At 44.2% G+C, this 22,056-nt stretch overlaps 1 protein-coding gene across 2 annotated transcripts in view; it reads right to left on the reverse strand.

Moving 5' to 3' along the window:
- CYTH1 (cytohesin 1) overlaps positions 1 to 22,056 on the reverse strand; it is a 91,204-nt gene that overhangs the window by 54,725 nt on the left and 14,423 nt on the right. Inside the window, exon 1 of one of the 2 annotated variants that reach the window (XM_032176471.2) lies at positions 8,179 to 8,389. The exons of the other annotated variant lie outside the window; for it this stretch is intronic. Coding sequence (XP_032032362.1) covers positions 8,179 to 8,206 — 28 coding nt within the window. The 5' untranslated portion in view covers positions 8,207 to 8,389. Of the gene's footprint in view, positions 1 to 8,178; positions 8,390 to 22,056 lie in introns of those variants that run through there. 2 annotated transcript variants of the gene reach the window in all.

Genomic DNA, 22,056 nt, shown 5'->3' on the forward strand with positions numbered 1-22,056 from the left:
AAGGGTAATGTGAGGGTGTAGCTAACAGAGATTAAAGCACGTGAGGCTTCGGTAATTGAAACTGCAACAGAAGAAAAAGACCAGAAAGCAAACTCAAGAAATACTGAAACACACAGGTAGCACTTTGAATTGGTAAAGAAAAATAGGATTATTCAGTCAAGGGTGCTGGGCAAATAAATAGCCAGCTAGCCATTTGGGATAAAACTAAGCTGAAATGAATTCTAGCTTAATCAAAGATGTTAATGTAAAATAAAACCTGAATAATTCTAGAATAGAGCATGAATTAATATAGTCATAATATTGGTGAGTCTGTTCATTTGCGACATGAAAATGAAAAGCTTCTGAGTGAGAAATAATATCCCATAAGCCAAAAGGTAAACAACTAGGACAATAAATTCACAAAACATATGACAAAGGGTTAATATCTTTTTTTAAAATAAATTAACTTATTGTTTTTAGAGAGAGGGTCTCACTCTGTACCCAGGCTGGAGTGCAGTGGTGTGATCATAGCTCAATGCAGCCTCAAACTCCTGGCCCCAAGCGATACTCCCACCTCAGCCTCCAGAATAGCTGGGACTATAAGTGTGTGCCACCACACCTGGCTAGGGTTAATTTACTTAAGTCACAAAGAAAGCAGCATAAAAATTAGTATAGCAAAGATGAATACAATGAACAAAGGATATAGAAGACAGATTACAAAAAGAGAAATACAAATGGTCACACAGAAAAAGATGCCCACAGTCACTCTGTGTTTAATGCAAATTAAAACATGAATAACATACCATTTTCCATTAGTCTGCCAGGAATCAGAGTGCCAGATGAGATAAAATACTGTCAGGGGAGTGAGCTACACAGGCAGTCTCCCGTGCTGCTGGGAGAGTGTAAACTAGTACAACCTTTGGCACTAGCAAAACATAAAGAGCACACACCTTTTGATTTGATTTGAATCAAACTTATGAATTTGATTCTTAAATTCAGTGGATATGCTCCCCAAATTCCAAAAATTTTAAACTACCTGAGAACTATTTGGTAATTTAAAAGAATGAGGTGATTTGTAAAGGCTAATATGAAAAGATCTCTAAGACACATCTGGTGAAACAGGATGGCACAGAATACCTTCTCACAAGTAACACCTAGGCTTGCTCAACGCACAGGGAGCTTCTGAGAAGGACGCACTTGAAACTGCTAGCAGGAATCACCTTTCAAAGCAAGGATTGTGGAAAGAGAGCGGGGGAGGCCTGGACTCTTCCTCTTCTGCCTATCTGTATATCTGGATCCACAACTAACACAAAATTTGATGTTGAAGTTTTTATTCAAAGAAAATACAGAAATGCCCCCAGCCACTTACATTTGCTCAGACTGGCCCAATATTTCTATTATAGAAGAAACATCCTTGGATCCTGTTTTAATGCCCATGAAGTGCCTGTTGTAACTACACCCATTCTGCTGTGATTTCATATGTGGTCTCTCGTCTGAATTCAGTGACTCAGAATTCCGATTCTTCACAGAAAATACAAAGGGAAAAAAGAGACTTTAGACACCAGAAGGAAAGGCGTCAATAGTCACTGACTAGGCCGGGTGCCATGGCTCATGCCTGTAATCCCAGCACTTTGGGAGGCCAAGGCGGGCAGATCACGAGGTCAGTAGATCAAGACCATCCTGGCTAACACGGTGAAACCCTGTCTCTACTAAAAATACAAAAAAAAAAAAAAAAAAAAAATTAGCCAGGCATGGTGGCGGGCGCCTATAGTCTCAGCTATTCTGAAGGCTGAGGCAGGAGAATGGTGTGAACTCGGGAGGCGGAGCTTGCAGTGAGCCAAGATCGCGCCACTGCACTCCAGCCTGGGCGACAGCGAGACTCTGTCTCAAAAAAAAGACGGTCACTGACTCAAAAAAAGAAATTCACTGCATCTTTTTTTAGGTCAGAAGTTGAGCTTCCATGATTCCTCTGTAGAGGAAGGAAGAACATGATACAAGTTACGAAATTATTATTATTATTATTATTTTTTAGATGGAGTCTCGCTCTGTCTCCCAAGCTGGAGTGCAGTGGCGCAATCTCGGCTCACTGCAACCTCCGCCTCCTGGGTTCACGCCATTCTCCTGCCTCAGCCACCCGAGTAGCTGGGACTACAGGCGCCCGCCACCATGCCCAGCTAATTTTTTGTATTTTTAGTAGAGATGGGGTTTCACCGTGTTAGCCAGGAAGGTCTCGATCTCCTGACCTCGTGATCTGCCTGCCTCAGCCTCCCAAAGTGCTGGGATTACAGGCGTGAGCCAGCACGCTCAGCACGAAATTATTTTATTATGGAAGAAGTGAATGTGCTAGGGCATGTCTTTACATACCAGCTGATCTACAGGAAAGCAGAATTTGACTTTTCTGTCTCCATTTTTCCCCTAGTATATTACCTAGGTCTACAGAATCAACCCATCACGTAGTCAGGAGAAAAACAAAAAGCTAACTTGGAATATATGAAGGCATGAGATCAGCATAACTCAACAGTGGCTGTTGAAACTTAAAATCCTGGCTGATTTGGGCTCAGTTTTCAGAGTCCTTCCCAGGAGCCACAGCAATGGCTTTCATTTGCAGAACTGACCAGGGCTAGACTAGATAACTTCTAAGGCACTCATGGCTTTAAGAGTCTGTGATTACACTACTGTTAGTGACTCTGTCCCAGGTAATTACTTAATGGCTCCAGCTGTAACACAAAAACCCATATGAATTCCCCATAAGTTAAAGTTCTTCCGAAGGTAAACAGGAGAAGATGGTGGCAGTTCTAAGAGTCCTTTTCTAAAAAGGAAATCTCAGCTGGGCTGAAAACAGAAAGAAAGGCAGAGACAAGAACACTATAAATCCAGTAAAGTTGCCTTTGCAGGATTATCAAAATCCAAGGGAAAAATGAGAGATGGATACTATTAAAAATTTCCAGAAGGTCTAGCCCTCCATCTCTGATTTAACCAGCAGTATACTGCACTGCAGGTTCTGTCAGCCTGCAGCCACACACACGTTCCTGAGAACCCTCCTGAAGCACAGGGAGGGGTGGATGAAAACGGGAATCTCTCCTGTTTCCTAGGGCCACTCCTGCTTCAACTCTACCTCCTATCTGCATCTACAGTCCCTGACTTTGTCCTCCCTTCAGCTGACCACGCTGCAGGCTGATAAAGGCTCTCAATGCCCAGACCTGTGCCTACCAAGACCTACGATACCTGCCTTTTCTCTCCACCGATACTGACTTCTTAGAAAATTCCACCTGCTGCCTTCCACATCCCTCCTGCCTAATCAGACTTTGGGTCTTGACCCCCCACAGCCAGTCCTGTGCTTTCACATTCCATAATGAAGAAAAAACTTGTGAGGCTACAGAAAGACTCAGACAATGGATAAGGGTCAGCTTTCTTCAGAGGGGCAGAATCCAAGCCCTTGTTTCTATTCACCTTCATTAAGAAGAAAGGGCAGTTCTAATCCTCTGTGTAATACTGTGAGCATTCATCTCTGGTGTACTCAACAGGAAAGCCTATAAAATTCAAACCAGAGTGAATCTTCTTCAAAACTTGTCACAGCAGATGGTGATACAGGTTTCTTGCTATGATGTGTGCTTTGTACAATGCCAAACATGCTCCTGCTTAAAAATAAGGATGTAACCATTTTTGATTCTGCAAAATACAAAATCCATAAGGAAGGGAGTGAGAAATATCTAGGGGGATATGAATTGATAGTTACAGCACCTCAGGTCTTCCTGCAAACACCACAACCTAAGCAGCTTGTCCAACTAGAGACTACCACAATCACATGGCACGCATTAAAACGTGGGATAACTGCCGGGCGCGGTGGCTCACGCCTGTCATCCCAGCACTTTGGGAAGCCAAGGCGGGTAGATCACGAGGTCAAGAGATAGAGGCCATCCTGGCCAACATGGTGAAACCCTGTCTCTACTAAAAATACAAAAATCAGCCGGGCGTGGTGGCACATTCCTGTAGTCCCAGCTACTCAGGAGGCTGAGGCAGGAGAATCGCTTGAACCCGGGAGGCGGAGGTTGCAGTGAGCCAAGATTGCACCCAGCCTGGCAACAGAGTGAGACTCCATCTCAAAAAAAAAAAAAAGGATAACGTGGAAAGTTCATATCAAGGACAGCATTTTAGATGCAATCTGAAAACCCAGTGTCCCAGTGAGGAAGCCTATACTTTATTCTATTTGGCATATTTTCCTGCAAATAATACTAGTTTATACGCACATGCTATCTTACAGCTTAAAACATTTTCTCATTTCCACTTTCTTAAACTTTCTAACAAAGCTCAACTGTAACTCTGCGTTATTTCTGACAATGAACTACACCCTGTTCTCATCAGTTTACAGGTAAGATAAAGACTCAATGAGTACAAATAATCTACCTCAGGTACACTACTAATAGAGCCCAATTCACATTCAGGTCACCGGCTGCATCCTCAGCTCTTTTTCTTTTCTCTTACTGAAATACACAGATTCACTTCAGCTCAGCATTTACTGAGCATCTGCCATAGGCGCAGCCTGTGCTTGGAGCTGGGATTTAAATAGCTCCAGTCCCTGGCCTGCACAAAAAGTGAAGGCCAGTGGGCATAGGCATGTAAGCCCGTAGCAGCAGCACACCCGGCCACAGCGGCCAAGTGTAGTAAGTACTCACAGAATTCCAGGCGATGCCAAGAGGCTTCAGAGGGGCCGGCCTGTGAGCCAGAACTTGAAGGACCAACGGATTCCCCAGATGGACAAGAAGAGAATGGTGTATACCAAGCAAGATAAAGTGTATGGAAGTGACGGAGGCCAGTAACAATGGGCACACCACGGGGCAGGGCCCAGGACACAGCAGGCCTGAAGTGGCACCCGGAAAGGGGCTTAGTATCTGCCTGTGAAGGGCCTCAGGTCCCACACCAAAGATTTTGGAATCTATCCCAAAGAGATGCCAAAGAGAGCATTCAAAGGCAAATCAAGGCCGGGCACAGTGGTTCATGCCTGTAATCCCAGCACTTTGAGAGGCCAAGGTGGGTGGATCAAGGAATTCAAGACAAGCCTGGCCAACATGGCGAAACCTTGTCTCTACAAAAAATACAAAAATTAGCCGAGTGTGGTGGCATGCACCTGCAGTCCCAGCTACTCAGGAGGCTGAGGCAGGAGAATCGCTTGAACCCAGGAGGCAGAGGTTGCAGTGAGCCGAGATTGCACCATTGCACTCCAGCCTGGGCGACAGAGCGAGACTCTGTCTCGAAAAAAAAAAAAGGCAAATCAAGGGGGACTGACCATTAACAAGATGAAATAGCTAAAAATAATAATAACTTAGGGCAGTTAAGAAAATAGTGCCCAATTAATTAAACTGGTTAATTCTCACTAACACACATATACAGAATGAAAACTGACTAATGTATGTACCAGTGTACCAGGTAAAAAAGGCAGAAAGCTTTTTTTTTTTTTTTTTTTTTTTTTTTTGATTTTTGAGACAGAGTCTCGCTCTGTCGCCCAGGCTGGAGTGCAGTGGTGCAATCTTGGCTCACTGCAAGCTCCGCCTCCCGGGTTCACGTCATTCTCCTGCCTCCGCCTCTCCGAGTAGCTGGGACTACAGGCGCCCGCCACCACACCCGGCTAATTTTTTGTATTTTTTAGTAGAGACGGGGTTTCACTGTGGTCTGGATCTCCTGACCTCGTGATCCGCCCGCCTCGGCCTCCCAAAGTGCTGGGATTACAAGCATGAGCCACCGCGCCCGGCCTTTTTTTTTAGAGACAAAGTCTCACTCTGTCACCTAGGCTGGAGTGCAGTGGTACGATTTCGGCTCAATGCAACCTCCGCCTCCCGGGTTCAAGCTATTCTCCTGCCTCAGCCTCCAAGTAGCTGGGATTACAGGCTCCTGCCACCACGCCCGGCTAATTTTTGTATTTTTAGTAGAGACAGGGTTTCACCATGTTGGCTAGGTTGGTCTGGAACTCCTGACCTCAGGTGATCCGCCTGCCTCAGCCTCCCAAAGTGCTGGGATTACCAGTGTGAGCCATCGCGCCCAGCCAGAAAGCAATATTTTTAACCTAAAAATTGTGGGTTTGAGATTAACGCAGCAGAAGAGTCTGACTTCCTTAAAGAATATTTTCAAAAACCCCCACATACCCTTTCTTAGGCGTGTTCTTTAGGGCATTAAGTCTAGTTAAAAGCAGCTCTATGGGAAGCATAACTGACTCTTAACTTCTGCCCTCCCCTGGGATCTCAGGGACCTGCCAGAGGAAACTCCATTTGTTCCCCTCCTTTTACACCTACCTAAATGCCACTCTGTCTCTCATGGCAATGTCTAAGGGCATCTATTTTAGCAGTGGTTTAAAGGGCAACGCTGCCTTCGCCAGGTGACAACACAAGGAAACACCGTGGGAGGGGGTAAGGGAAGCGGAGAAGCACCAGTTCTTTAAGGTTACTTGGTCAAAGCAAAGCTGTTCAGTAATTCTACCTCTAAGCTCCCAGCCCCTAACCTCATGCCCCACCCCCATCACTCCCACTGTTGAATAGGGTAGTTTATGTTGACTTTTAAAGCCTCCAGGATAAAAAGTGACTATTACACAGCACCTCCAGTGAGACTGAAGCTAGGCTCACCCGGAAGGACCAGCAGCAAGTAAGCATGAGGGACCATGGCCAGGCCCGGCTCACTCCTGCTGTCCCAGCATAGTCACTAGTGTCCTCTTCCACTCTCAAAAGTGTTCCCTTTGGAACTAGATCTTGGCTAGTGTGGACTCACCTTTCAGTTAGAAAAGCACCAAGCAGGCAGTTCAGCCCTGGCCTGGCACATCCCCTCACTATTGACCCCTCTTCAGATACAGAAGTATCGTGATGGACACCTGTGCGTGCTTCCCTCCCAGCATCCCCAATGCATGCTGCAGCTTTCAGTGTTGCCCATGGACACTGTCCAGGATCATTTGCACTTAGAGGTGGGGATTTAAAATATGTGCTTTATAGTGAACCGGAGTGGGAAAAGCCTAAAGAGGACCCCCAAGTTTTATTATAACTTTCACAAAATCCACTTTGAAACACAGCCAAATATTTATTCCAAACTTAAATATATCATACATTACCAGCTACAACCCAGTACACATTTTACTGTTTTGTCTTACAGCATTACAACATCACCATCTGATAAAGGTGCCACAATAAAATACAATAACACACACACACGTCCACAAACACAACTCCTGTGCTGACCCAGGGCTTTAAGACACAGCTCTTCAGCAGAATCTCTTGGGATTTAGAAGGCACAGCTTGTCATCCCATTACTCATAGCTCCACTGTTTACAGTACGGGTGTGGAGCAGACAAAGGAAGTTCTTTTTTTGAGAAGGAGTCTCGCTCTTTCACCCAGGCTAGAGTGCAGTGGTGCGATCTCGGCTCACTGCAGGCTCCGCCCCCCGGGGTTCACGCCATTCTCCTGCCTCAGCCTCCCGCGTAGCTGGGACTACAGGCGCCCACCACCTCGCCCGGCTAATTTTTTGTATTTTTTTTTTAGTAGAGACGGGGTTTCACCGTGTTAGCCAGGATGGTCTCGATCTCCTGACTTCGTGATTCGCCCGCCTCGGCCTCCCAAAGTGCTGGGATTACAGGCGTGAGCCACTGCGCCCGGCCTTCCCTTAGATACATTTTATTTAATAAAACAAGTATTATTTATCTCAAGTCTTCACTGGTTCTTTCAATCCGATATGTCTTTACTTTTTAGTATCAGATTCTTTCTGGATATTTGTGGAATTCCCAGAAGTTCTGACGAACTGTTATTTCGATACAGGAAGTAGACACAATCACCAAGTATGAAGTGGAATCTACCAAGAAACACCCAAGGCGGAACTCTAACGAAAGCAAAGATTGGAGGGGAACCTCTTTGGTTTAAAAACACTGAGTTACCTTACTATCTCTCTCTCTTCTCGCTCTTTCTCTCTCTCTTCTCTCTCTCACACGCACACACACACACACCCCCGAGAGAGCCTCAGCTTCCTAACCACTAAGAGACTATGCAGTCTTTCTCCTGAAATCAGTAAGATAAAAACCAGAGTCTAGGTTGGTCCTTAACTCCTCCCCAAAAGGCTCGGTAAACTATCCTCATAGGATTTCACATGCTAATTAAAAGAGATACCTAAAACTCCACTCCATATACCCCAAGCTGCATCAGTCCAGGCTGGGGGGCTGTGGCTGTGACTCACCATCCTCCTCTTTGGTTTTAAGGACCATCTTGTTTCCTTACAGCAGGACACAAAAAGTCCGTTCTGTGCTTCCAGGAGAGCGGTAACTTACTGGGAGCCAAGTTTTCCTGTGGGGTCTGACTGGGAGAGGCCGGGGATACCTGTGAAGCTGTCCAGCCACTAGGGCAGCTCAGAGCTGCTTCCTGAACAGACAAGCAATGGCTGGCTGCATGCCTGGGCCAATCAACCTCCAGCCTCCAAAGAAGTGGCACTCCCAGTCAGTGCCACCACCCAGTTCCTGAAGTCAAGCTCAAGCACCTTCCGAATGTGTTAACCATCTGCTTCCCTGAAAGCAATCTTACACTGGAGTCAAACTAGTTTAGTAGCCACACTTCTAGTCTTTTCTCAAACTCATCCAAAGTCATAGCCAGGGCTCACTGCTGTTTTTCTCTTCACTTTCCAGTACAGTTGTCCCTTGGTATCCAAGGGGGGCTGGTGCCAGGAACCCCCATGGACATCAAAACCCACGGATGCTTGAGTCCTTAATTATTTGCACATAAGTTACACACATCCACTCATATACTTTAAATCATCTCTAGATTACTTCTAATACCAAATACAATGTAACTGCTATGTGAACAGTTGTTATGCTATATTGTTTAAAGAAAAGGAAAAGAAAAAACTGTATGTGTTCAGTACAGGTGTGACCTTTTTTTATTTTCCAAATATTTTCCATCCACAATAGGTTAAATCCATGGATGGGGAGCCCATGGAAAGCTGACTACATTTTCTTAAAATGGAATCATTAAAATCCCTGGTCCCCTCACAATGAGATAACAGCCCATTTCCCAAGAGCATGACTAAGATCGTAATCATTACAGCATGTTATGAGGTCGCAGGCTAAAAGCAGAAAGCAGATATTAGAGAAAAAAAAAAATATCCAAGGGCCAAACTCCCAATCTAAGTTCAGTTTTATCTCCGTTATGATTTCTAATATGCTGTACCCAAAGATTCTTGCCTGCATAGTCCTATTATGTTCATGACACATATTCATTGTTGAAGATTAGAAAATAGTAACAAGGAAAAAAAACACCTTAATCCTATCACCAAGAGATAGCCATTGATGACATTTTGGTAGACATTTTCCAGACTTTTGTTGTAAGTATTATATAGATTCTCTCTCTTCTATAGATACACACACACACACACACACACACACACACGATATTTTGTATGTCCTTTTATAGCTACCTATTTTTACTTATAACATTTTTTCATGACTGTAAATGGACATCTATCACATTTATTATTCTTCTCAGTCTAGACATAATATTTAACCAGTCCCATATTGTAAGACTTCTAAGCGATTTCCAGTTTTTCTCTGTATCTCAATACACGTGTGCACACGTTTTGGCACATCTCTTTAATCATCTGCATAGAAAAAAATTCTCCCAAGGAGAACTGCTGGATCCAGATATAGCTTCCCACTGCATCATCATAATAGATAACATTTATTGCACGCTTCCTCTGTGCCTAGCTTGATGTGACCTAACTCATCTAACCCTGAAAACATCCCATAGGGTGAGTGTCCTTGCCATCCCCAGATCACAGATGAGGATGCTAGCACCCAGAGACGTTACACGGCTTGCCAAAGCACGAGACCTGGCTGCAGAGCTCAACCTCCACACCCTGCTCTCTGCTGGACTCCCAAACCCCTCTCCTATTAGTCTTGGTTGTAAATGCAAACACCTGCAGCAGCTTTGCAGGAAGTGCTAGACTTTGGGCAAGTCTCACTGGGGAGCTGGGAACACGCACATCTACGGCAAGACAACAGGGCGCTGTCTCCAGTCAGACTCTGAAGGTGCTGACGTGACTCCAGGGCAAAGACTTCATCACATTCTCTTCTTTCTCGCCTAGTAACAGTTGAATAAATACACACGCATGTATTTAAAAAAAAAAGTACTTTGTTTTGTAGAGGCAATTAATATAAACCCAACGTGTCACCTTTTGGTTTAGTATGTCAAAATCACAGTTGTAAGTCCCACCCTGCACCATTTCAAAACCCATGTTTAATGATTCCCAGACAGCATTTCTATCTTCTGGTATCAGGTGTGATTCACAGCCAGTGATCCCAACTTATAAGAGGACAGGTCACTTCTATTTTCTCCCCACTGTCAAATGGTATAGCATTTCTCTGGAATAGACACCCAAAGGCAGAAAAGCTGGTCATGAGGCCTGAGTACTTAAAGCTTTCACAGATGCTGCCAAAATGCTTGCCACGTCCCTGATGGGATCAAACTTAACTTCTGCCAGTCAGACAGTGGGAAACGGTTTCTCGTTGTTTTTGATCATTTGCACTGACCTGACTACTGATGATGCTGATTATCTTTTCATAAGTTTGAGGTATTTCCTCTTTCGTGAATTGCTTTTTCAAAGGCGTTGCCCACTTTTCTATCGCTTATCATTTTTTAAATGATTTGTAGATTACAAATCCTTTGTATGAAATGTTACAAATATTTTGTCATAACCTGTCACTTGTTTTTAAAAAGTTTTTACAAAGATAGTTGTATCTTTTGTCTTATCTGTTTCGTTCAACATTCACTGAGCACACTAAGTGCCAGCCACTAGTGAGACATCAGAGGACTAAAGAGACAAAAACGCCTGCCCTCATGGCGTCTCCACTCTATGGAGATGGGAAAGGTGGGGAAATAAGTAAAATATGCAGTATGTCTGAAGGTAAGTACTGCGGAGTGGGGGAAGTGGAAGTGCAGTCAGGGAAGGCCTCTGCTGAGAAGGGCCAGGAGGCTACTGTGGCTGGAGCAGGAAGAACAGTGTAGGGAGGAGTGGAAGATATGGTCGCAGAGGTGAGGAGGGCGGTGGGCGAACTGCATGGGGCCTTGGCAGCTATTTTAAGGACTCTGGTTTCCATTCTGGGTGAGATGCATAGCTGCTGCCAGGGTTCTGAGCAACAGAGCATTTTGTGGCTTCCTTTGTAACAAGACCACTCTGGCTATGGGGAAGAACAGACTGGAGACAAGCCAGCACAGGAGCTGGAGACCAGTTGGGGGGCTGCTATAGTCATCCAGGTGAGACGGGTTGGCGGCTTACTTGATAAAAGTGGCCATATTCTTGCTATATTTACTTTCAGAGTACAGCCAAGGATGTCCCAATGGAGTCCATGTGAGGTGTAAAAGGGAGAAGTCAAGGGTGACTCCAAGCTTTCTGGCCTGGCAAGTGAAAGAATGGAGCTGCTATCTTCTTCTTTTTTTTTTTTTTTTGAGACTGAGTCTCGCTCTGTCGCCCAGGCTGAAGTGCAGTGGCGCAATCTCGGCTCACTGCAACCTCCACCTACTGGGTTCAAGCAATTCTCCTGCCTCAGCCTCCCAAGTGGCTGGGATTACAGGTGCCTGCCACCATGCTGAGCTAATTTTTGTATTTTTAGTAGAGACGGGGTTTCACCATGTTGGCCAGGCTGGTCTCGAACTCCTAACCTCAAATGATCCACCCGCCTCGGCCTCCCAAAGTGCTGGGATTGCACCAGGTGAGCCATTGCACCAGGCCTGGAGCTGCTATCTTCTGGTATGCTGCCAACCAGGTCCCCCGTCTCCACTCCCCACAGCCTCTGCCTTACAGGCCCCATCATTCCTTCCACCCATGGGCACAGCAGGCCACCTCATAGGCTCCTGGCCAGGGAGAGTCCCTTAAAGCTGGAAGCATGGCAAGGCATACCTGGCTCAACACCACACTGTCATCACTAGTACAACAATTACCACTGTTTGTTAAAAAAGGAAATAATGAATCTCATGTCTCCAATTCCTTAAGATAGACATTTAACCACTGCATCACCAAATTGCATGTTTCACTCACTTATAAGTGACCATATAATTTATCATCCATATTGAGATATTTTTGAGATTACAAATGGGTACTATTAATAATCACATCAGCCAGTCAGCATAAACTGGGATTGTCTCTGGGAAATTAAAACATATAATAACCCAGCTCATGAGGCACATCTATAATATCAATCCCAAACAGAGTGTTAGATTACTGTGTATTTATTTAAATGGAAGCTTTTTAAAAGTTTCAAAGTACACTTTAAAATAACTAAAAAAATAATGGCACATTACAAAACCAGAACAATAATCTAGGGCCTCAGAGCGGTGTCTGCACAAATGATATCGGAAACATGCAGGAGCTAGCACAGGCCCTGTGAAAAGCAATAAATCAACAAAGTAGAAGAAAACACTCGTTCATCATTCATATTAAAAAGCACACATTAGGGCATTTTGATACAAGTGTTGTTGATCAAAGACATTCTGTATTTTTAATTAATAAATCCCCTAAATAGATTTTAGCCTCACCCCCTCCCATGATAGATTAAGTGGGAATACACAAGCATGTAATTGCCTAAAATGTTTCAAAACTAGGCTGGGAGTTGTGGTTCATGTCTGTAACCCCAGCACTTTGGGAGGCCAAGGTGGGAGGACTGCTTGAAGCCAGGAGTTCAAGACCAACCTGGGCAACAAAGCAAGATCCTATTTCTACAAAAAAATTAAATAAATGACAGTAGAAAAAAATACGTGAATGTTTATATAACATTCTAGGTTAGGTTTGTTTTTTGAAAGCATAATACCCATATCAATCATAATCCCAGAGACAGAAGCATTCCTAGAGCGGGAGTGTGGAGAAGGGTAAGATAGGCACCACCTATAAAAGTGAGGGCAGAGTTTAGAGAGGGCACCAAGGAGTAATAAAGCCCCCCAGACTAGCAACAGGGGCAGCCCCCATCACTGCTAAGTCAGACGGGGTGCAAGGGCACCATACTGCTGCTAAAGTGGCAAATGGGAGCTCTCTGGCAAGAGCGTTGGTAGAGGATTCAGCAAGCCTCAGTTACCAGCAGGAGAGAATCACCTTGACTTCACTCTTCTCTCACCCTCCCATCTCCTGGTCAAACCCAACCAGGAACCACACTCCCTCCAGGACAGCCTCCGGCAGACAGCAGGATGGAGCCGGACAGGAAGTAGAGCTGGGGGCAAAAGGAAGGTGTGGGGTGTAACCCTCAAGCCAGATCATGGGGGCCAGGTTTCCCACTGTCAGGAAAAGGAATTTGGAAACATGAAAACGGGGAAGTCTAGAAAGAACCCTAAGGTTGGAACAGAATTGAAGGAGCCGGTATGTTTAATGGTTGCATTATGTATATGTTGTAACTTACTTAACCACTTCTACTGTTGGGCATTAATCTTTTTCTTTCCTTATATCCTGTAAAATGCTGCAACATCCTTGTAACCTTTGCCTCCTCAGCTCCTACTAGTTCCTTAGGCTAAATTTCTGTAAGTGGGCTTAAGAGTTGGTCAAAAGATACGAACTACTTTAAGGCTCACTATACACTGCTATGAAACTGATTTCCAAAATAACTGTTTTCATTTACCAGCTGTCTTCTAACATGCTGGCCTGCTGGGCCAGTGGCTCATGCCTGTAATCCCAGCCCTTTAGGAGGCTGAGGTGAGAGGACTGACTGAGCCCAGGAGTTTGAGACTAGCCTGGGAGAAAAGGTGAGACCCTGTCTCTACAAAAAATGTAAAAATTAGCTGGGCGTGGTGGCACATGTCTGTGGTCCCAGCTACTTGGGAGGCTGAGGCAGGAAGATCGCTTGAATCTGCAAGGTTGAAGCTACAGTGAGCTATGATTGTGCCGCTGCACTCCAGCCTAGGCAAGAGTGAGACCCTGTCTCAAAAATAAATAGGCCGGGCGTGGTGGCTCACACCTGTAATTCCAGCACTTTGGGAGGACGAGGCAGGTGGATCACTTGAAGTCAGGAGTTTGAGGCCAGCCTAGCCGACATGGTGAAACCCTGTCTCTACTAAAAATACAAACGTTAGCTGGGCGTGGTGGTGGGCGCACCTGTAATCCCAGCTACTCGGGAGGCTGAGGCAGGAGAATCACCTGAACCCGGGAGGCAGAGGTTGCAGTGAGCTGAGATCGTGCCACTGCACTCCAGCCTGGGAGACAGAGCAAGACTCCCTCTCAATCAATCAATCAATCAATCAATAAAATAAAAAATAAAGTGCTAGCCTAGCCACAGGCTAAATGCACAGTGTGGATTATCATTTAAAACACATGCCAACTAGACAGACATAATGTAGTATTTTAATGTGTATGCTTCTGTGGTGTGGTGGTGTCAGAGCTTCTGTTGTATTTATTTAGTGTGGGCATTTGTCCTGTGAATTACTTAAAAGTATTCCTTGGCACTTAAAAAAAGTAATTGGAAAATGTTGCGTAACTATTTTTGTAGAGACAGAAAGATGTCTATGTTATACTGTTAAATGAAAAAATCATGTAACAAAAATGCATAGACTATAAAAATGAAAAAAGAAGTAAGCCAGGAAAACTATATACTAAACACATTCACAATCATTATCTCTGGGTGCTGGGATGGTAGAGAATTCTCCCATCATCTCCATCCACTCACCAGCCCCTCCTTCTCTGTCTTCGTCCACAGTGCACCAGACTCCACACTGGTCTCCAGCCAGCAGTCCTACCTACTTTCCAGCTTCGCTCCCGTGTCATGGCCTCTGAAGCTGTCTACCTAACACAAACCCCAAATCTCAAATCCCTGAAACATGCCCAAATCCTAAACGTTGTGAGTGCCAACATGACACTCAAAGGAAACACTCCCTGGAGCATTTTGGATTTCTAGTTTTCAGGTTAGGGATGCTCTGGCAAGTACAATGCGGGTACTCCCAAATCCAAAAAATAGTGACATCTAGAACACGTCTGGTTCCAAGCATTTCAGATAAGAAATACTCAACCCATAGTCCTTTTTGATAGCAGCCTATTATTGTTTCATTCATTTAATATCTGAGACTCTTAAGTATATAGTTTTTAAAGCTTTCTTCTACATATCCCATGACGTATTTCCTTAAACTTCTATTTGCTCTTTTGCTTGCTAACACTGAAGGTTCTCCTTAAGTCTCTAGCAAGCATAGTCTATTTCTTCTCATTTAACAGTGACACACTAACAACCTGGTTAAAAGCTGTGTGGTAGGCATGGCCTACAGATTGATGTGTGGCAATGTAATATGATAAGGCAGTAATGTGTAAAGACCCCACATGTAGGGCTCTGTAAGCTTATTTTTGCTTAGACTAGTTACCCAAAGAAGTATTCTCCAATCCCCTACCTGGGCTGTGGGGAGTGTAAAAGTGACGACCAGTATTTGTGGGGGCTACACTGAGGAAGAAAGGATGGGGATCTCACAGTTAAATATACAGACTTTTTCAGTGCTGCTTCTTGGTTGGTATTTTTTAAAATAAATATAGATTTTCACTTGCTCTCTGTATCTTCACAGCCTTCTTCAGAAATTAAACCTTCACGTTTACCAGAAGTGCAAGAGAAACTGCCTTGCTGCAGGAGATGGAGAGAAGACCTGGGAATCTTAACTGCCACAATGAACACTTTCAAACCACCCTCGTTTCCTTATCTCCATTCTCAGAGGTCCTGGGTACCCTGTAGCTTTTCTGGAATTTGGGGGTAAATCATTTTGCTTCCTGGTATCCTCTCTCTGCAGCTTAGACCTTTCCTAACAAGCTGCCAATGAGAGACAGCTTAGGGCATACAATCATGCAAGTGTCCTCCAAAGTCCCGAAGAACATCTGCAAGGTGGGGTGGAGCATAACAAAGACTTGTCCAGCCTCTGCAGGCAGAAATCCAGACACCTGGACACACTGCACCATTCTTTCAAAGGTTCCTTCTACTTTGGTTACCTAAAAAACATAGACGTACACTATTTTTGTTTATAGACATTAATGCATCTATTAGACCTTGGGGGAAAAAAGAGTTGATGACAAAGGATATATGTAATGTGTCACCAAGAATTCAAAGAACTTGCCATTCCTTGACATAGGTTTACCTTGTACCTAGCAAAGCAAGCTATGGGATTTCTGATCACATTTGCTAGTACATACCTTCATGACACAGACTTGTTAGCACTTTTGTTATCAAAAGAAAAACTCAAAACCGATTAGATGTCAAAAAAAAAGAAAACCTAAACCATATCCTTTGTTTTATGTACACAATTTGCATTTACTTCAATTTTTGCCTAAGGACCAGTAACTCTTACAAGAAAAAAAAATAAGAGACGTATGCATCACAAAGACTGATCTTATTTAGTTTCTATCAAGAAAATCCATGATCAGTTCCATAACTTGCCACAAAACTGAAAAACTGTGTGGTTTTGAGTATGTACACTTTGGGGATTTTTCTTTCTGAGAAGAGGGTCAAGAGCATTGGTCAGATGCTCAGAGAGGACCCTTGCACCGGGGCTGTAGTCTTCTGTGCACTGCGGAGCCTGGGAGCATTGGGAAGACCTTGAAGAACTCTGGTTCAAGTAATTGCCACTTTCTGGAGGCAAAAGAACAGTGCCCTTTCAGGACCCACCATCGCCAACCTCACCACAGCCCTCGGACACATCTGGAAACATGTCAAAAAGACTTTGGAACGTATTAATTTGGCATATTCATGATGATAAAGTAAACAGAAACAACTTCCTCCATAAAGACGAAGCAGAAACAGCACAATTCACAAGCGAGAAAGAATAAGAATAAACCTGAAATTGAAATAAACTTCACACTACTCCTAGAAGTGGTTGCTACAGTAGTTTTAAACGCCCTTTAAAATAAAGTCAAAAATACTGAATGTAGTAAATTCCATCTGTGCTGCCCTCTGCTGGCTGTATGAAAAGATTGTTAAAAGATTGACATAGACATTGCACCAAAAAATTCCATTACCTAGCCGGGCGCGGTGGCTCACCCCTGTAATCCCAGCACTTTGGGAGGCCAAGGCGGGTGGATCACAAGGTCAAGAGATCGAGACCATCCTGGCCAACATGGTGAAACCCCATCTCTACTGAAAATACAAAAATTAGCCGGGCGTGGTGGCACGCACCTGTAGTCCCAGCTACTCCGGACGCTGAGGCAAAAGAACTGCTTGAATCCAGGAGGCAGAGGTTGCAGTGAGCCGAGATCGCGCCACTGCATTCCAGCCTGCCAACAGAGCGAGACTCTGTCTCAAAAAACAGAAAAACAAATTCCATTACCTTTTGAACATATATAGGGAGAGGAGAGGCAATTCATGTTCTACCCAGCATATGTGCCAGTTTCTATGTGCATATTCACCGTACTTATTTCCTGAAAGGGCTTTGTTAATATCAACATTGGTTTGCCCTTTGTCCACACACACTGGCTAATTTGAGGGATAGTGATAATAGGCTTCTACTATACAGGCAGACACAGGCAAAAAACTATATACACAATAAATAATAAGTAACATGCCAGAAAGTGATGGGTGCTATGGGGAAAAGAGAAGTATGTGGCAGGGGGTGGGGTCAGGTATTGTTAAGTTTTAAATAAGATGGTCAGAACACGCATCACTGCAAAGATAAAATTTAAACTTCAGTTACTTCTTCCTCAACCCCTCCAAAAAACCATATTCAGGATTCTCTTTTCTAAAATTCTGAGGTATACAAAATACATTTATATTCTTCTCTAAACCTCCTCTATTCCTCACCACGTAGACTAATGAAATTATACAACATCTGCAAGATTTGATTACAAAGACCATTTTCCCACAAGGAGATCTGAGCTCCAAGACCCACAGTTGACAGTGTAGCAACCAAGTTTCCTACTTCCTCTGTCTTCTTAGGATAAAGTATCACTACATGGTAACCTGAGATTCTCTTACTTTCCATCTGAAAGAGCCTAACACATTTAGAATGCCGATTCTCCCATTTTCTAGCTGCTCTTCACATATTGATTTACTCATCAGAGTAATAATCTAAAAGGCCAGGCGTGATGGCTCATGCCTATAATCTAGGCACTTTGGAAGGCTGAGGTGGGAGGATCACTTGAGCCCAGAAATTCGAGAATGGCCTAGGCAACATAAAGAGACTCCGTCTCTACAGAAAACTAAAAAATTAGCTGGGTGTTGGTGGCGCGTGCCTGTAGTCTCAGCTACTTCAGAGGGCGAGGCAGGTGATGACCACCTGGGCTCAGGAGGTCAGAGGGCGAGGCAGGTGATGCCACCTGGGCTCAGGAGGTCAAGGCCGCAGTGAGCTGTCATCACCCCATGCACTCCAGTCTTGGTGACAGAGTCAGACTCTGTCTCAAAAATAATAATAATAAAAGTGTACACTGATTTATTCAAAAAAGATTTGACTCTTTACCATGTGTTCATTCTAAATGATGTCTGTTGAACTGTGCTAAGCACTATGTTAGCCAAGAGCTAGACCTACAAAGGTCAAGAGAACAAAGTATCTCCCCCTTCAAAACACAACAGTTCATTGGAGGACACAGGTAATGGCAGCACAAAACAAACAAACAAACAAACAAACAAAAAACAACTACATGGCACGCTAAGGATCAGGTTCTGAAGGCCCAGAGTATTCCAGGCTCGTAGAGTAAGAATAGAAAAAGTCCCTGGGAGGGGTGGGAAGATAGTGGCACAGGTATACCAACGAGGGGAGTGACTTTTAAGAAAATGCACACTCTCGGCAGCATTCTCTGGTATTTAGGAAGAGATCTGGGGAGACTCAACTACTGCACTGCGGTCTCAATCTTGAAGGATCTAGAGGTCAACATTTGCAGGGAGGAGGCACTGTCTGGGAGAGGGAGGACATTTTTAGACAATACAATTCCATGATTTTTAGTATATTCACAAAGTTATGCAACCACCACCACTATCTAATTCTAGAACATTTTCATCATCCCCAAAAGAAAACCCCATACCCCATAGGAGTCACCCCCTTTCCCGCATCCCCAAAGCCCTGACAACCACTAATCTACTTTCTGCCTCTACAGATTTGCCTAATACATGGCCTTGTGTGAATGCTTTCTTTCACCTGGCACAATGTTTTCTATGTTCAGCCATGTTGCAATGTGGGCCAGAACTTCATTCCTTTTCACGACTAAAGAATCTTCCCTGGTAGGGACAGACTTCATCTTCTTTACGCATTCATGAGCTGATGGTATCTGGTTGTTTCCACTTTGGGGTTCTTATGAAAAATGCTGCTATAAGCATGTAAATTTTTGTGTTGTATGGGATCTTTAAAACTATATCTATGTTCCACTTTGATTAAAATAAATTTCACAATATTTTTGGCCCTTGAGCCCCTATGCTCGGGTCCACTCTCACACTGTGGAGTGTACTTTCATTTTCGATAAATCTGTTTTTGTTGCTTTGTTCAAAAAAATAAAATAAAATAAATTTCACAATATTTTCTACTTTTCTGAACCCTACCCATTATTCAAAGTCCAGCTCTGCAGCCGCCTCCCATCACATGGCTCTCACTGTCCGCCACTGCACCCCACACATAGGAAACAAGCTAAAGATGCTGACCCACATTTGTGGTAAGTTTCATCTCTAAACATTCTCTGATTCTGAGAGCTATGAGTCCTATCATCAAAAATGAGGCCGGGCGCGGTGGCTCAAGCCTGTAATCCCAGCACTTTGGGAGGCCGAGGCGGGCGGATCACGAGGTCAGGAGATCGAGACCACGGTGAAACCCCGTCTCTAATAAAAAATACAAAAAATTAGCCGGGCGTGGTGGCGGGCGCCTGTAGTCCCAGCTACTCGGAGAGGCTGAGGCAGGAGAATGGCGTGAACCCGGGAGGCGGAGCTTGCAGTGAGCCGAGATTGCGCCACTGCACTCCAGCCTGGGCGACAGAGCGAGACTCCGCCTCAAAAAAAAAAAAAAAAAAAATGAAAACTGTCTATGGAACCAGCTTGACCTGGTTTTACAGGATCACTGAGTAGTCATGCCAGGTGTCCCGTCAGCTGGTGTAAGTACTGATCATCCCGCTGTGTGATTAACAAATGGTTTCAACACAGTCCCGGGTCAAAGGAAAATGTTTACACATCCAACAGGCCCAGGTTACTGTAGCGGACAACAATGCCTAGGTTATCAGGAAAGTTCACTGTTTTAACTGGATTAAAGGAACAAACTATAAGCACCGGCCATTTAATGATAAGTACAATTGACCTTTCTAGTACTTTTATTACTTGACAGAATACAGGAGAATTGTCTGGAGAAGGGGGTAAGGGAGATTATTCAATTAATTCATTGGGTTTTCTGTATACTTCTAAACCAAATTCAGTTAGGAATTTTTACCAAAAAATTCCAGCCTTAATTCAAGGATGTTTATGAAAGCAAAGTTCTCTGATCAAATAAGAGTAAGTAAAAACAGGGGTGGGCGGGAGGAGTGTGCTTGCTTTTGTCCCTTTTTGCTTTGGAGATCTACTTTGATACAGGAGCACTGCAGATCCCCTTCCTGTTTCCTTTGCTCTCCTGCCTTACTAATTATACATCACCCCTTCCTTGCAAAACCACAAGACCAAATGTTACAAGTTACAAAATTGGTGTGTACTCCACCCTTCCTTTACTCTGACACAGAGCAAACTGAACCAGTGCAGTCCTGCCACAGCCCTGAAGACGGAACCATCACAGGATAGAGGAGCTTGCGAGACGGGCCCAGCACATCCACATACTGTGTGGGGCAGAGCAAAGGTGGCAGCAGATAGGACCACCAAGGTCAGCCAGTCCAAACTTCTTGATACCTGTTACTGATTTAAAAACAAACTGGACCAGGCATAGTGGCTCAGACCTGTAATCCCAGCACTTTGGGAGGCCAAGGTGGGAGGATCACTTGAGTCCAAAAGTCTGAGACCAGCCAGCACTTTGGGAGGCCAAGGCAGGCAGATCACCTGAGGTCAGGAGTTCAAGACCAGCCTGGTCAACATGGTGAAACCCTGTCTCCACTAAAAATACAAAAATTAGCCAGGTTTGGTGGTGGGCACCCGTAATCCCAGCTACTGGGGAGGCTGAGACAGGAGAACTGCTTGAACCCAGGAGTCAGAGGTTGCAGTGAGCAGAGATTGTGCCATTGCATTTCAGTCTGGGTGACAGATTGAGACTCCAACCCCCCTACAAAAAAAAAAAATTTAAAAATTATCCAGGTTTGGTGGGTGTGCCTGTGGTCTCAGTTACTCAGGAGATTTAGGTGGGAAGATTGCTTGAGCCTAGGAGGTCAAGGCTGCAGTAAGCTATGATCATGCCATTGCATTCCAGCCTGGGTGACAAATTGAGATCCCTGTCTCAAAAAAATAATAATAATAAATAAAAATAAAAAATAAAAAAAACCTAACTAAGCAGAAACTATTGTTTAAAATCTAATTGTCTTGCTTTAGAAGGCAGGTGGTTTCAGAAAAAAAGAACTCTAAAACAATCTATTTTTGAAGTGTTTTTTTCCCCCAAAATTTTCTCCAAGCTTTTACTTAATACATTGTTCAGATGTTTATCTGATGTTTATCTGCCCTAAAAAAAAATCCCTTGCAGTTCAAAAAATATTCCTAACAGGTTTAGAAGCAGTCCTCAAATTGCAGAAGCTACTATTACCCAAAGAAATACCAAATGCTCCTAAAATACCACATACTTATTCCACAAAATATTTCTTAGCCTGCTCCCTCTGGGTCTGAAAAGGACAGCAAATCAATGGCCAGGGGGTGAGAATATGCTTCTCCACGTGCCCAGAAGGAAGGGAACATGAGATATGGGTGCACCGAGTGGCATCAACTATGGGAAGCTCACGTGGCATCCAGGCAAGTAATTCAGTGGCCTCCACTAGCATATCAGCAGCAGAGATGCAGAAAAACAGATTACTTCAAGATGCATTTTGGAAGTAGAATAAACAGTACTACTAATGAACTGGATAGGGAAAACAAAAGAATGGGAAGGCTGATATCAAAACACTCAAAACATTTGATGGGAACACCTGTGTGAGCAGATATGCTATTTCTTGGGTGGGGTGAATTGAGAGGGACACGGAACCAGGGGCTCTGCTGTGGCC

Source organism: Hylobates moloch, unplaced genomic scaffold (assembly GCF_009828535.3).
Source record: "Hylobates moloch isolate HMO894 unplaced genomic scaffold, HMol_V3 SCAFFOLD_15, whole genome shotgun sequence".
Classification (NCBI taxonomy): Eukaryota; Metazoa; Chordata; class Mammalia; order Primates; family Hylobatidae; genus Hylobates; species Hylobates moloch.